The 12926-nt window shown below is 40.1% G+C and overlaps 1 protein-coding gene and 1 non-coding gene across 2 annotated transcripts; one reads left to right on the forward strand and one right to left on the reverse strand.

The window, feature by feature from the left end:
* Positions 1–369: 369 nt before the first annotated feature.
* Positions 370–756, reverse strand: LOC107610450 (uncharacterized). Its single transcript, XM_016312500.2, has one exon. It carries the CDS (start codon positions 754–756, stop codon positions 370–372), a length of 387 nt encoding a protein of 128 aa, XP_016167986.2.
* An 11064-nt stretch (positions 757–11820) lies between these two features.
* On the forward strand, positions 11821–11928 carry LOC148547131 (small nucleolar RNA R71). The gene has a single exon (XR_015897129.1). It is a non-coding gene; the product is annotated as a small nucleolar RNA R71 (small nucleolar RNA).
* The last annotated feature ends 998 nt before the right edge of the window (positions 11929–12926 follow it).

Here is a 12926-nt window from a genome sequence, read left to right on the forward strand (position 1 = left end):
TTTGCAATTTCATAAGCTAATTGATTAGCCTCTCTCTATATATATGTCATATGTGCACTTGCCATTCCCTGTTGAGAAGCTCTCTGATCCTTCTGATTGGGTGGGTTAGAGTTGGGTGGCATTTTGGAGGGTTCTCCATCAAATTCACAGTTTCTTGAGAGTCTGTTTCTAGCTCAATCCTTCTAAATCTTTTCTCCCATGCTATCTTCAGTCCCTTCCGTATTGTTGCAACCTCCGTTTCTATTGCCTTTGCATAGATCAGACGTCTGGCATCCAATAAATCCAGCCACTATCCGCATTTCTGAAAATTTCAGCGCAACTACCTTGTCCAAGGTTACCTCTTGAGGCCCCATCTGTATTTAGCTTGATTCAATCCTTTTGGGTTGGTTGCCAAGATACTGTCAGAGACTCTTCATGCTGATTATTCTCTATTCTTCTTCTGGCATCCCTAATTTCTCTTGCTAAGTTCTTTATTTTCATCTCTTTGATTCTTAAGGAGGTATTTATATTAGAATGTATATATTCATTCCTAAATTTCCATATAAGCCAAACTGCTATGACAAAAATATCCTTCCATTCCATATCATCATCAGACCCCATGTCCACAGTCATATTAGCAATAATCCACTCTTTCAAATCAAGATTATAAAACATGCCAATATTTTGCAGTTTCACTCGGCAATTCCACACTGGCGATGACATGGGACAATCTCGAATAACATGAAAGGGAGTCTCAATATCATTATCACAACTCATGCAGTTGGGATTGTTCTCTCTACCCCATCCCACAGTTCTGGAAGCTGTTAAGACAGCATTATGAGCCAACTGCCAAAGGAACACCTTCGCCCTTTGTAACCCTTTTCCAATCCCAAATCAATTTCCATAATCGATCTGAGTCGTGGTCGCAATGGGAAAGAAATTGATAGGTATGTTTGATAGCAAACTCACCTTTAGGATTGAGTCGCCAAAAGAGGATATCCCTGCCATCTTCTATTGAAGGAGGGAGAGTGCTTCGAATTTTATTAATGATACTGCAGGTAGGAGGGTATTTAGCTTTTCTATTTTTCATTGTCCTTCTTCATCTATATAGTCACTCACTGGACAATTTTCTTCCTTAAGTGTCAGGATTGGGGATGTTAAATTAGCTAGTAAGTTATAGGGTTCCAACCAAGCGTTTGTTCAGAACTTCCTTGCCTCACCATTTCCAAGTAGGTAACCTATGTTTTCCTTGATGATGTGCCATTTGGCTATAAGACTTTTTCACAATATAGAGTCACCACTGATAGCCACCATATTTTGCATAGGATTATTCCCTCTCCCAAATTTTCCAATCATAATTTGAACCCAAAGAGAATTAGGTTTGGTCACAATTATGGGCATCATTTTTTTAGTATTTATTTTATGTTTATTTTATTTTAGTTTGTTTTGTTTGTTTTAAGTCCAGTTATGATTTGTCCCATTTTTATTTTAGTGAACTTATGAGTTAAGGTTTTAAACTTAAAAGGTATAAAAACCTTCCAAAATCTGGTAGTCACTTTTTTCCTTAATTTAGATGAATATGAGAAAAGGACAAAACCATTTAAAAATACTTTTAAATCCCCGACCTTCACAAAACTTGGATGGATGAGTCCCTCCATCCAAATGCCTCTGTCAAACCCAATAGAAAAGTCTGACGTGACTCCCGTTCTGATAACCTGGCGTCACGGGTTGACACGTGGACTGATAAGTGGAAGGGTAGTTTCAAAAATTGGACAAATAAGTCCCTCAACCTAAAAACTACGTCATTTCGCATTTGGCCATTTACATACACTCTCATCCCTTCAGTTGTATACAATACCCATTACACCCATACCACACTTACTGAATTACATTAAACCCTAAGAATACCAACGATCACCATACTCTATTTCTCTCTCCAAAGAAATCACTACCCAGGCTGAGACGGTTGCGGTGTACAGTGGCTGTCCAAGAGGGAGAACCCTCTATTGTTGTCTGAGTTGCTGTCTTCATCACCGAAGGTAAGAATTCATTGCGTTGCTTAGTGAGTGGACTGTCAGATTCATTGCTTATGCAAGTTAGAACTGTATTGTGAAAGAACTGAACGTGCATGTTGATAGAGTTGTAAAAAAAGTATTGGGGTTTTTCCTTTGAAATTGATTAACTGTTAGGGCAAAGAAATGTTCTGGGGTGATTTTCGTTTCTGTTTTTGAAGGACATTGCTTTTTAATATGTGAAAAGAGTACTTCTTGATCATTGTTTTTTGTTTTTTTTTTTAGAGGGTCGATGTGCTTGTGGTGCCGGTTTTCCACCATGGAGGTAATTTTGTGAGAGAAAGTAATGGTTCTCTGGTTTATAAAAATGGGAAGGTAGAGAAGTTTCCCGAAATGGACCTGGATTTTGTGAATTTCGGAGACTTGATCACACTGTTCAAGGACTTGGGGTACCAATCATACAAGACAGTTTATTGGTATGATCCAAAGAGTGCTCATGTTGAGTTTGGGCTGCATATTTTGACAGGAGATGCAGGGATTAATGCAATGCGAGAGAACAAAATGAAGAATACAGAAATGGACGAGTTTTACCTATTCTTTGACAACCCTGTTGATGAGCCTGAGATTGTGGAGGATGCTAGAAACCAAAGTAACAGCCCTGTCTCATAAGAGGTTTTGGTGGATCTTCAGAGTTCGTCATCTGATGATGGGTACGAGAGTACGGAGGATGAGCCCTACAAACCTCCACCACCCGGGTTTGAAAGTGACAGTGACGAAGATGATAATAGTGCTGATGACAATGGTAGTAAAAGGAAAAGAGTAATGAAGGGAAAGAAAAAAGATGTGCCTCCAAAGAAGCCAACTGCAAAGAAGACAAGTGTCAAAAGAAATAGGAAGACGTGGAAGAAGAAGGGACAAAGTAGTGGACTAGGTGCATCTAATGTTACTAGAAGGCAGCAGGCTAGGGCAGGACCCAATGAGCAGCAGGCCAGAACTAATGTTGGGCCTGGTCCTAATGTGCAGCCCAACAGAGACCCACAATCCAACCAAGACCAAAATGTTAAGTTCTATGTGAGTGAAGTCCAAGATGATGATGATGACTCGATATATGATTATGAATCTGAGAATTTACATACACCTATATCATCAGATGATGAATCTAGCAAGCATAAATTCCCTGAGCTTGATGATGATTATGCTTTTGGAGAGGGGACGTTTGAGTTAGGGACTAGGTTTGCCACCATAGAGAGATTTAAGGAAGTTGTGAAAGACTCATTCATTGCTGAGGGTGGTTTCTGACTCTACTCCGAGAGGATTTGGGGGATGTGCAGACTTATGGTTGGAATTTTATGTCCGACTAATAAAAGGTAAACTTCATAATTCTTTAACTACTTGGTACTTGTTCACAATTGAGTTCTGTTTTACTTATGCACTTATTTACTTTTAGCTTCTATTTTAGAGTTAGGTAATTGTTTAATGTTGACTGTTGTTGAATACTAGGTTATGTTTTAGTAGCTATATACAATTGTATGATGACTGTTGGTTTAGTTAATATGAATGTGCAACTGCTAATTAATAGTTATGTATTGACTGCTGGTTTAGTATATGATTGGGCAACTACTATGTAGTGGTGTTGACTGTTGTTTAGTGCTAGGGTTCTGTTAGATATTGACTTCATTGTATACTGTGTTAGGGATTGCTACCTGCATTAAAATCAGTGATGCCAAATGCCCATCACCAAAATTGTGTGATACACATTTGAAAAAAATTTATCAACCGGTTTAAGGATTCGTGTATTCGGGAGGTGGTTTGGGACTGTGCTAAATGCACCACCATACCAGAATTCAAGGAATAGATGGAGAAGCTCAAAGGAATTAGCCAAGGTGCATGAAAATATCTGTCGAAATTTGAGCCAGCAACTTGGGTGAAGGCCTATTTCTCACATGGACTAAAAGTGGACAACCTCACAAATAACATGTGTGAGGTATTCAACGCAAAGATAGTAAACTATAGAAGCAAGCCTATTCTCACAATGCGTGAAGAAATTAGGTGCTATCTAATGGGGAGGATGGTCAAGCATAAGGAGTTACTTGAAAATTATCCTAGAAAGCTCGCACCTGTTCAGCAGAAGAGGCTGGAGCGTCTTATAAGGCCCAGCAACAAATAGCTTGCAGAGTGGATAGGTGACGACGAACGTAAGAGATTTGAAGTGAGTCATAAAAATACAAAGGTGGACATGGATCTTATCAAGCAAACCTGCTCATGCAACAAATGGCAGCTGAGTGGTTAGTTTTAATTAATTGTTGAATATTTTCTCAATTATATGGTTTACTTGCTACTAGTCCATGATGTTGTTCTGTTTCAGGCATGCCATGTATCCATGCAGTTACAGCAATAAGGAAGAGGCATGATCATCCAGAGGAATATGTGCATCCATGGTTATGCATGGAGTCAATCCATAATACATATGCACATTGTATTCAACCTGTGCCAAGTCAGGAGTTTTGGACAAGAAGTGAGTATTCAAGGCCAGATCCTCCCATCATAAAGAGACCAATAGGCAGGTCAAAGGTGCACAACAGACAGAAGGATCTGGATGAACCACTGATGCAGCAAGGTGACAAGTTGAAGAGATCATTTAAAGTCACTTGTAGTAAATGTTGTGCAGCGGGATATAATTATAAGACATGCAAGGGTGCTCCATCTGACCCCAACTGGAAACCTAAGACCAAGAAGTCTAAGAAAGGTGGCACAAGTTAATAAATAGTAGTCCTTCCATTATCACAATCAGCACCAAATAATAATGTAAGTACTGTACTTAAGTAGTAATCTGTTTAATTGGTTTTGCTTCGTGATGTATGTCTCTGTTTAATGCAATGTTATGGAAGTAATATAGTAGGTTCTAATTGGTCAACATAATTGGACAGGATACTCCTAACACCCAAAGTGCTCAATCTAGCCAGGCTCCGTCTAGCCAGAATCACATTAACAATAGCCAGCAACACACTCCAGCTTTAAGTTAATTATATTATTGTAAAATGTTGACCTCTCAAACTGTTATGTACCCTAAATTTCATGAATACTTTGTTATACATAACAACTAGGTTTCAAGTGTTGTGAATCCAACTCCTTCTATATCTGTGGCAACAACACCAAGGCCTACAACACTGGTATGCGAAATTGCTATTCAGGTTGTGAATTGTTGTTCGAAATTGATTCCCTGGCAATGGCACCAAAAACGGATGCGCAGGACCATGGTCTAAACATATCTTTACAACTTCGCATAACTAACCAGCAAGTGCACTGGGTCGTCCAAGTAATACCTTACGTGAGTAAGGGTCGAATCCCACGGAGATTGTCGGTATGAAGCAAGCTATGGTCACCTTGTAAATCTCAGTCAGGTGGATATCAAATGGTTATGGAGTTTTCAAAAATAATATAATAAAATAGGGATAGAGATACTTATGTAATTCATTGGTGAGAATTTCAGATAAGCGAATGGAGATGCTTTCGTTCCTCTGAACCTCTGCTTTCCTGCTATCTTCATCCAGTCAGTCTTACTCCTTTCCATGGCTGGTTTTATGTGATACATCACCATTGTCAATGGCTACTTTCGGTCTTCTCTCGGGAAAATGATCCAAATGCTCTGTCACGGCACGGCTAATCGTCTGGAGGCATCACCCTTGTCAATGGCTTCATCTTATCCTCTCAGTGAAAATGGTCAACGCACCCTATCATGGCACGGCTATTCATCTGTCGGTTCTCGATCATGCTGGAATAGGATTTACTATCCTTTTGCGTCTGTCACTAACGCCCGGCACTCGCGAGTTTGAAGCTCGTCACAGTCATCCAATCATTGAATCCTACTCGGAATACCACAGACAAGGTTTAGACCTTCCGGATTCTCTTGAATGCCGCCATCATTCTAGCTTACACCACGAAGATTCTGGTTAGGAGATCTAAGAGATATTCATTCAGTCTAAGGTAGAACGGAAGTGGTTGTCAGGCACGCGTTCATAGGGAATGATGATGATTGTCATGTTCATCACATTCAGATTGAAGTACGAATGAATATCTTAGAAGCGAAACAAGATGAATTGAATAGAAAACAGTAGTACTTTGCATTAATCTTTGAGGAACAGCAGAGCTCCACACCTTAATCTATGGAGTATAGAAAATCTACCGTTAAAAATACATAAGTGAAAGTTTAGGCATGGCCGAGAGGCCAGCCCTCAAACGTGATCTAAGATAGCATACAACTGATCAAAGATACCTAATACAATATTAAAAGGTCCTATTTATAATAAACTAGCTACTAGGGTTTACAGAAGTAAGTAATTGATGCATAAATCCACTTCTGGGGCCCACTTGGTGTGTGCTTGGGCTGTGCTTGAGTGTTGCACGTGTAGAGGTCCTTCTTGGAGTTGAACGCCAGTTTTTGTGCCAGTTTGGGCGTTCAACTCTGGTTTTGGATCCTTTTCTGGCGCTGGACGCCAGATTTGGGCAGAGAGCTGGTGTTGAACGCCAGTTTGCGTCATCTAAACTTGGCCAAAGTATGGACTATTATACATTGCTGGAAAGCCCTGGATGTCTACTTTCCAACTCAATTGGAATCGCGCCATTTCGAGTTCTGTAGCTCCAGAAAATCCACTTTGAGTGCAGGGAGGTCAGAATCCAACAGCATCAGCAATCCTTCTTCAACCTCTGAATCTGATTTTTGCTCAAGTCCCTCAATTTCAGCCAGAAAATACCTGAAATCATAGAAAAACACAAAAAATCATAGTAAAGTCCATAAATATGAATTTAACATAAAAACTAATGAAAACATCCCTAAAAGTAACTAGATCCTACTAAAAACATACTAAAAACAATGTCAAAAAGCGTATAAATTATCCGCTCATCACAACACCAAACTTAAATTGTTGCTTGTTCCCAAGCAACTGAAAATCAAATAGGATAAAAAGAAGAGAATATACTATAAATTCCAAACTATCAATGAAACATAGCTTCAATCATATGAGCGGGACTTGTAGCTTTTTGCCTCTTGAATAGTTTTTGCATCTCACTTTATCCATTGAGGTTCAGAATGATTGGCATCTATAGGAACTCAGAGTTCAGATAGTGTTATTGATTCTCCTAGTTCAGTATGATGATTCTTGAACACAGCTTCTTTATGAGTCTTGGCCGTGGCCCTAAGCACTTTGTTTTCCAGTATTACCACCGGATACATAAATGCCACAGACACATAATTGGGTGAACCTTTTCAGATTGTGACTCAGCTTTGCTAAAGTCCCCAATTAGAGGTGTCCAGGGTTCTTAAGCACACTCTTCTTTTGCTTTGGACCTTGACTTTAACCGCTCAGTCTCAAGTTTTCACTTGACACCTACACGCCACAAGCACATGGTTAGGGACAGCTTGGTTTAGCCGCTTAGGCCAGGATTTTATTCCTTTAGGCCCTCCTATCCACTGATGCTCAAAGCCTTGGGATCCTTTTTATTTGCCCTTGCCTTTTGGTTTTAAGGGTTATTGGCTTTTTGCTCTTGCCTCTTGGTTTTAAGAGTTTTGGCTTTTTCTGCTTGCTTTTTCTTTTTCTTTCTATATTTTTTTTTCGCCCTTTTTTTTTCTGCAAGCTTTGTTCTTTGCTGCTTTTTCTTGCTTCAAGAATCATTTTTTTTTCAGATTATCAAATAACATGTCTCCTAGTCATCATTCTTTCAAGAGCCAACATATTTAACATTCTTAAACAACAACTTCAAAAGACATATGCACTGTTCAAGCATACATTCAGAAAATAAGAAGCATTGTCACCACATCAATATAATTAAGCTAAGTTCAAGGATAAATTCGAAACTCATGTACTTCTTGTTCTTTTGAATTAAAACATTTTTCATTTAAGAGAGGTGATGGATTCATAGGACATTTATAACTTTAAGACAAAGTTACTAACTACTAATGATCATGTAATGAAGACACAAACATAGATAAGCACATAACATAGAAAACGAAAAACAGAAGAAATAAGAACAAGGAATGAATCCACCTTAGTGATGGTGGCGTTTCCTTCTTGAGGAACCAATGATGTCCTTGAGCTCTTCTATGTCTCTTCCTTGTCTTTGTTGCTCCTCCCCCATTGCTTGTTGATCTTCTCTTATTTCATGGAGCATGATGGAGTGCTCTTGATGTTCCACCCTTAGTTGTCCCATATTGGAACTCAATTCTCCTAGGGAGGTCTTGATTTGCTCCCAATAATTTTGTGGAAGAAAGTGCATCTGAGGCATCTCCGGGATCTCATGGTGATGAGCTTCATACGCCTCTTGAGCTCCATGAATGGGCTCTCTTGCTTGCTCCATCTTTTTCTTAGTGATGGGCTTGTCCTCTTTGATGAGGATATCTCCCTCTATGTCAATCCCAGCCAAATTGCATAGGTGGCAAATGAGGTGAGGAAAGGCTAACCTTGCCATAGTGGAGGACTTGTCAGCCACCTTGTAGAGTTCTTGAGGTATAATCTCGTGAACTTCCACCTCTTCTCCAATCATGATGCTATGGATCATGATGGCCCGGTCTATAGTAACTTCAGACCAGTTGCTAATGGAAATGATTGAGCATTGAATGAACTCCAACCATCCTCTAGCTACAGGCTTGAGGTCCAATCTTCTTAGTTGAACCGGCTTGCCTTTGGAGTCAATCTTCCATTGAGCTCCTTCTACACATATGTCCATAAGGACTTGGTCCAACCTTTGATTAAAGTTGACCCTTCTAGTGTAGGGGCGTTCATCTCCTTGCATCATGGGCAAGTTAAACGCCAACCTCACATTCTCCGGACTAAAATCTAAGTGTTTCCCCCGAACCATTGTAACATAGTTCTTTGGATCCGGGTTCTTACTTTGATCATGGTTCTTGGTGATCCATGCATTGGCATAGAACTCTTGAACCATTAGGATGCCGACTTGTTGGATGGGATTTGTTAGAACTTCCCACCTTCTTCTTTGAATTTCATGTCGGATCTCCGGATACTCATTTCTTTTGAGTTTGAAAGGGACCTCGGGGATCACCTTCTTCTTGGCCACAACATCATAGAAGTGGTCTCGATGGGCTTTGGAGATGAACCTTTCCATCTCCCATGACTCGGATGTGGAAGCTTTTGTCTTCCCTTTCCCCTTTCTAGAGGATTCTCCGGTCTTAGGTGCCATCAATGGTAATGAAAAAAAAAAGCTTATGCTTTTACCACACCAAACTTAGAATTTTGCTCGCCCTCGAGTAAAAGAAGAAAGAATAGAGGAAGAAGAAGAAGAAATGGAGGAGAGGGAGAAAGTGATGTGGTTCGGCCAAGAAGGTTATAGAGGGTTTGTGTTGTGTGAATTTGAAGAAGAATGGAGGGCTTTATATAGGGAAGGGAGGGGGGAAAGGTTTCGGCCATATGGGTGGGTTTGGGTGGGAAATTGGTTTTGAATTTTGAAGGTAGGTGGGGTGTATGAGGTAGGTTTATGGGGAAGAGTGGATGGATGTGAGTGGTGAAGAGGTGATGGGGAAGAGAGATTGAGGTGATTGGTGAAGAGTTTTGGGGAAGAGTGTTTATGGGATTGTGTGAAAGAGGGGTGAGAAGAAGTGAGTGGAGGTAGGTGGGGATCCCGTGGGGTCCACAGATCCTGAGATGATCCTGTGAGGTCCACAGATCCTGAGATGATCCTGTGGGATCCACAGATCTTGAGATGATCCTGTGGGGTCCACAGATCCTGAGATGATCCTGTGGGGTCCACAGATCCTGAGGTGTTCAAGGATTTACAACCTTGCACCAAATTAGGCATGTAAAATGCCCTTGCACACAACTCTGGGCGTTCAGCGCCAGGTTGGTGCCCATTTTGAGCGTTCAACGCCCATTTGTTGCCATTTCTGGCGTTGAACGCCAGAACCATGCTTGTTCTGGGCGTTCAGCGCCAGAACCATGCTCTGTTCTGGCGTTGAACGCCAGGCAGATGCTTCCTCCAGGGTGTGATTTTTCTTCTGCTGTTTTTTATTCCATTTTCAATTTTTATATTTATTTTGTGACTCCACATGATCATGAACCTATAAAGACATATAACTAAGAAAAATATAGTTAGATAAATAAAAATTGGATTGCCTCCTAACAAGCGCTTCTTTAATGTCAATAGCTTGACAGTGGGCTCTCGTGGAGCCTCACAGATGTTCAGAGCATTGTTGAGACCCTCCAACACCAAACTTAGAGTTTGGATATGGGAGTTCAACACCAAACTTAGAGTTTGACTGTGGGGGCTTGGGTTGACTCTGCTTTGAGAGAAGCTTTTTCTGCTTCCTCTCCATGGATGCAGAGAGGGATCCTTGAGTTGTAAACACAAGGTTGTCCTTATTCAATTGAAGGACTAATTCTCCTCTGTCCACATCAATCACAGCTCTTGCTGTGGCTAGGAAAGCTCTTCCTAGGATGATGGATTCATCCTCTTCCTTTCCAGTATCCAGGACTATGAAATCAGCAGGGATGTAAAGGCCTTCAACCTTTACTAACACGTCCTCTACTTGTCCATAAGCCTATTTTCTTGAATTGTCTGCCATCTCTAATGAGATTTTAGCAGCTTGCACCCCATAGATTCCCAGTTTCTCTATTACAGAGAGGGGCATGAGGTTTATTCCTGAACCAAGGTCACACAGAGCCTTAAAGATCATGGTGCCTATGGTACAGGGTATTATGAACTTTCCAGGATCCTGTCTCTTCTGAGGCAATGTCAGTTGATCCAGATCACTTAGTTCATTGATGAACAAGGGAGGTTCAACTTCCCAAGTATCAATGCCAAATAATTTGGCATTCATCTTCATGATTGCACCAAGAAACTTGGCAGTTTGCTCTTCAGTAACATCCTCATTCTCTTCAGAAGAGGAATACTCATCAGAGCTCATGAAGGGCATAAGGAGGTTCAATGGAATCTCTATGGTCTCTAGATGAGCCTCAGAGTCCTTTGGTTCCTCAGAGGGAAGCTCCTTATTGATCACTGGACATCCCAGGAGGTCTTCCTCCTTGGGATTCACGTCCTCCTCTCCTTTTTTGGGTTCGGCCATGGTGCTTATGTCAATGGCCTTGCACTCTCCTTTTGGATTCTCTTCTGTATTGCTTGGGAGAGTACTAGGAGGGATTTCAGTGATCCTTTTACTCAGCTGGCCCACTTGTGCTTCCAAATTTCTAATGGAAGACCTTGTTTCATTCATGAAACTTACAGTGGCCTTAGATAGATCAGAGACTAAGTTTGCTAAATTAGAAGTATTTTGTTCAGAGTTCTCTGTCTGTTGCTGAGTGGATGATGGAAAAGGTTTATTATTGTTAAACCTGTTTCTTCCACCATTATTAAAGCCTTGTTGAGGCTTTTGATCCTTCCATAAGAAATTTGGATGATTTCTCCATGATGAGTTATAGGTGTTTCCATAAGGTTCACCTAAGTAATTCACCTCTGCTATTGCAGGGTTCTTAGGATCATAAGCTTCTTCTTCATAAGAAGCCTCTTGAGTACTGTTGGATGCAGCTTGCATTCCATTCAGACTCTGAGAAATCATATTGACTTGCTGAGTCAATATTTTATTCTGAGCCAATATGGCATTCAGAGTATCAACTTCAAGGACTCTCTTCTTCATAGGCGTCCCATTACTCACAGGATTCCTCTCAGAAGTGTACATGAACTGGCTATTAGCAACCATGTCAATGAGTTCTTGAGCTTCTGCAGGCGTTTTCTTTAGGTGAATGGATCCACCTGCAGAAGTGTCCAGTGACATCTTTGATAGCTCAGATAAACCATCATAGAATATATCCAAGATGGTCCATTCTGAAAGCATGTCAGAAGGACACTTTTTGGTCAACTGTTTGTATCTTTCCCAAGCTTCATAGAGGGATTCACCTTCTTTCTGTTTGAAAGTTTGAACATCCACTCTAAGCTTGCTCAGCTTTTGAGGAGGAAAGAACTTAGCTAAGAAAGCCGTGACTAGCTTATCCCAAGAGTTTAGGCTATCTTTAGGTTGAGAGTCATATTCTAGCTCTGTCTCTTAGAGCAAAAGGGAAAAGCATGAGCCTATAGACTTCAGGATCTACTCCATTAGTCTTAACAATATCACATATCTGCAAGAATTCAGTTAAGAACTGAAAAGGATCTTCAGATGGAAGTCCATGAAACTTGCAGTTCTGCTGCATCAGAGAAACTAATTGAGGTTTCAGCTCAAAGTTGTTTGCTCCAATGGCAGGAATGGAGATGCTTCTTCCATGTAAATTGGAATTAGGTGCAGTAAAGTCACCAAGCATCCTCCTTGCATTATTATTATTATTTTCGGCTGCCATCTCCTCTTCCTGTTCGAAAATTTCTGAAAGGTTATCTCTGGATTGTTGTAATTTAGCTTCTCTTAATTTTCTCTTCAGAGTCCTTTTAGGTTCTGGATCTGCTTCAACAAGAATGTTCTTGTCCTTGCTCCTGCTCATATGACAAAGAAGAGGGCACAGAAAAAATAATAATAATAATATGGATCCTTTATACCACAGTATAGGGATCCCTTTGTGAGTGGAAGAAAAGAGGGAGATAAAGAATGTGATGTAAAGAAAGAAACACAACTGTGAGGAGGGCAGAGATGTGAGATGAGATGTTAGTAAATGAATAAATAAATAGAATAAGATGGGAGAGGGAGAATTTTCGAAAATAATTTTTGAAAAAGAGTTAGTGATTTTCGAAAATAGTTTTTGAAAAAGGTTAGTATTTTTTTTTCGAAAAATTTTTTTTAAATCAAAAATAAAAATAATTAGTTAATAAAAAAGAAATTTTTGAAAAAGAGGGAAGATGTTTTCGAAAATTAGAGAGAGAGAGAGTTAGTTAGATAGTTTTGAAAAAGTTAAGAAACAAACAAAAAGTTAGTTAGTTAGTTGAAACAAATTTTGAAAAGATAAGAAGTTA

The sequence above is a fragment of the Arachis ipaensis genome, chromosome B8, assembly GCF_059453495.1.
Source record: "Arachis ipaensis isolate K30076 ecotype BB chromosome B8, ASM5945349v1, whole genome shotgun sequence".
NCBI classification, from domain to species: Eukaryota; Viridiplantae; Streptophyta; class Magnoliopsida; order Fabales; family Fabaceae; genus Arachis; species Arachis ipaensis.

Bases quoted from the DNA above. Each gene is read 5' to 3' on its own strand.
- LOC107610450 (XM_016312500.2), bottom strand. From the start codon at position 756: ATGAGTTGTGATAATGATATTGAGACTCCCTTTCATGTTATTCGAGAT.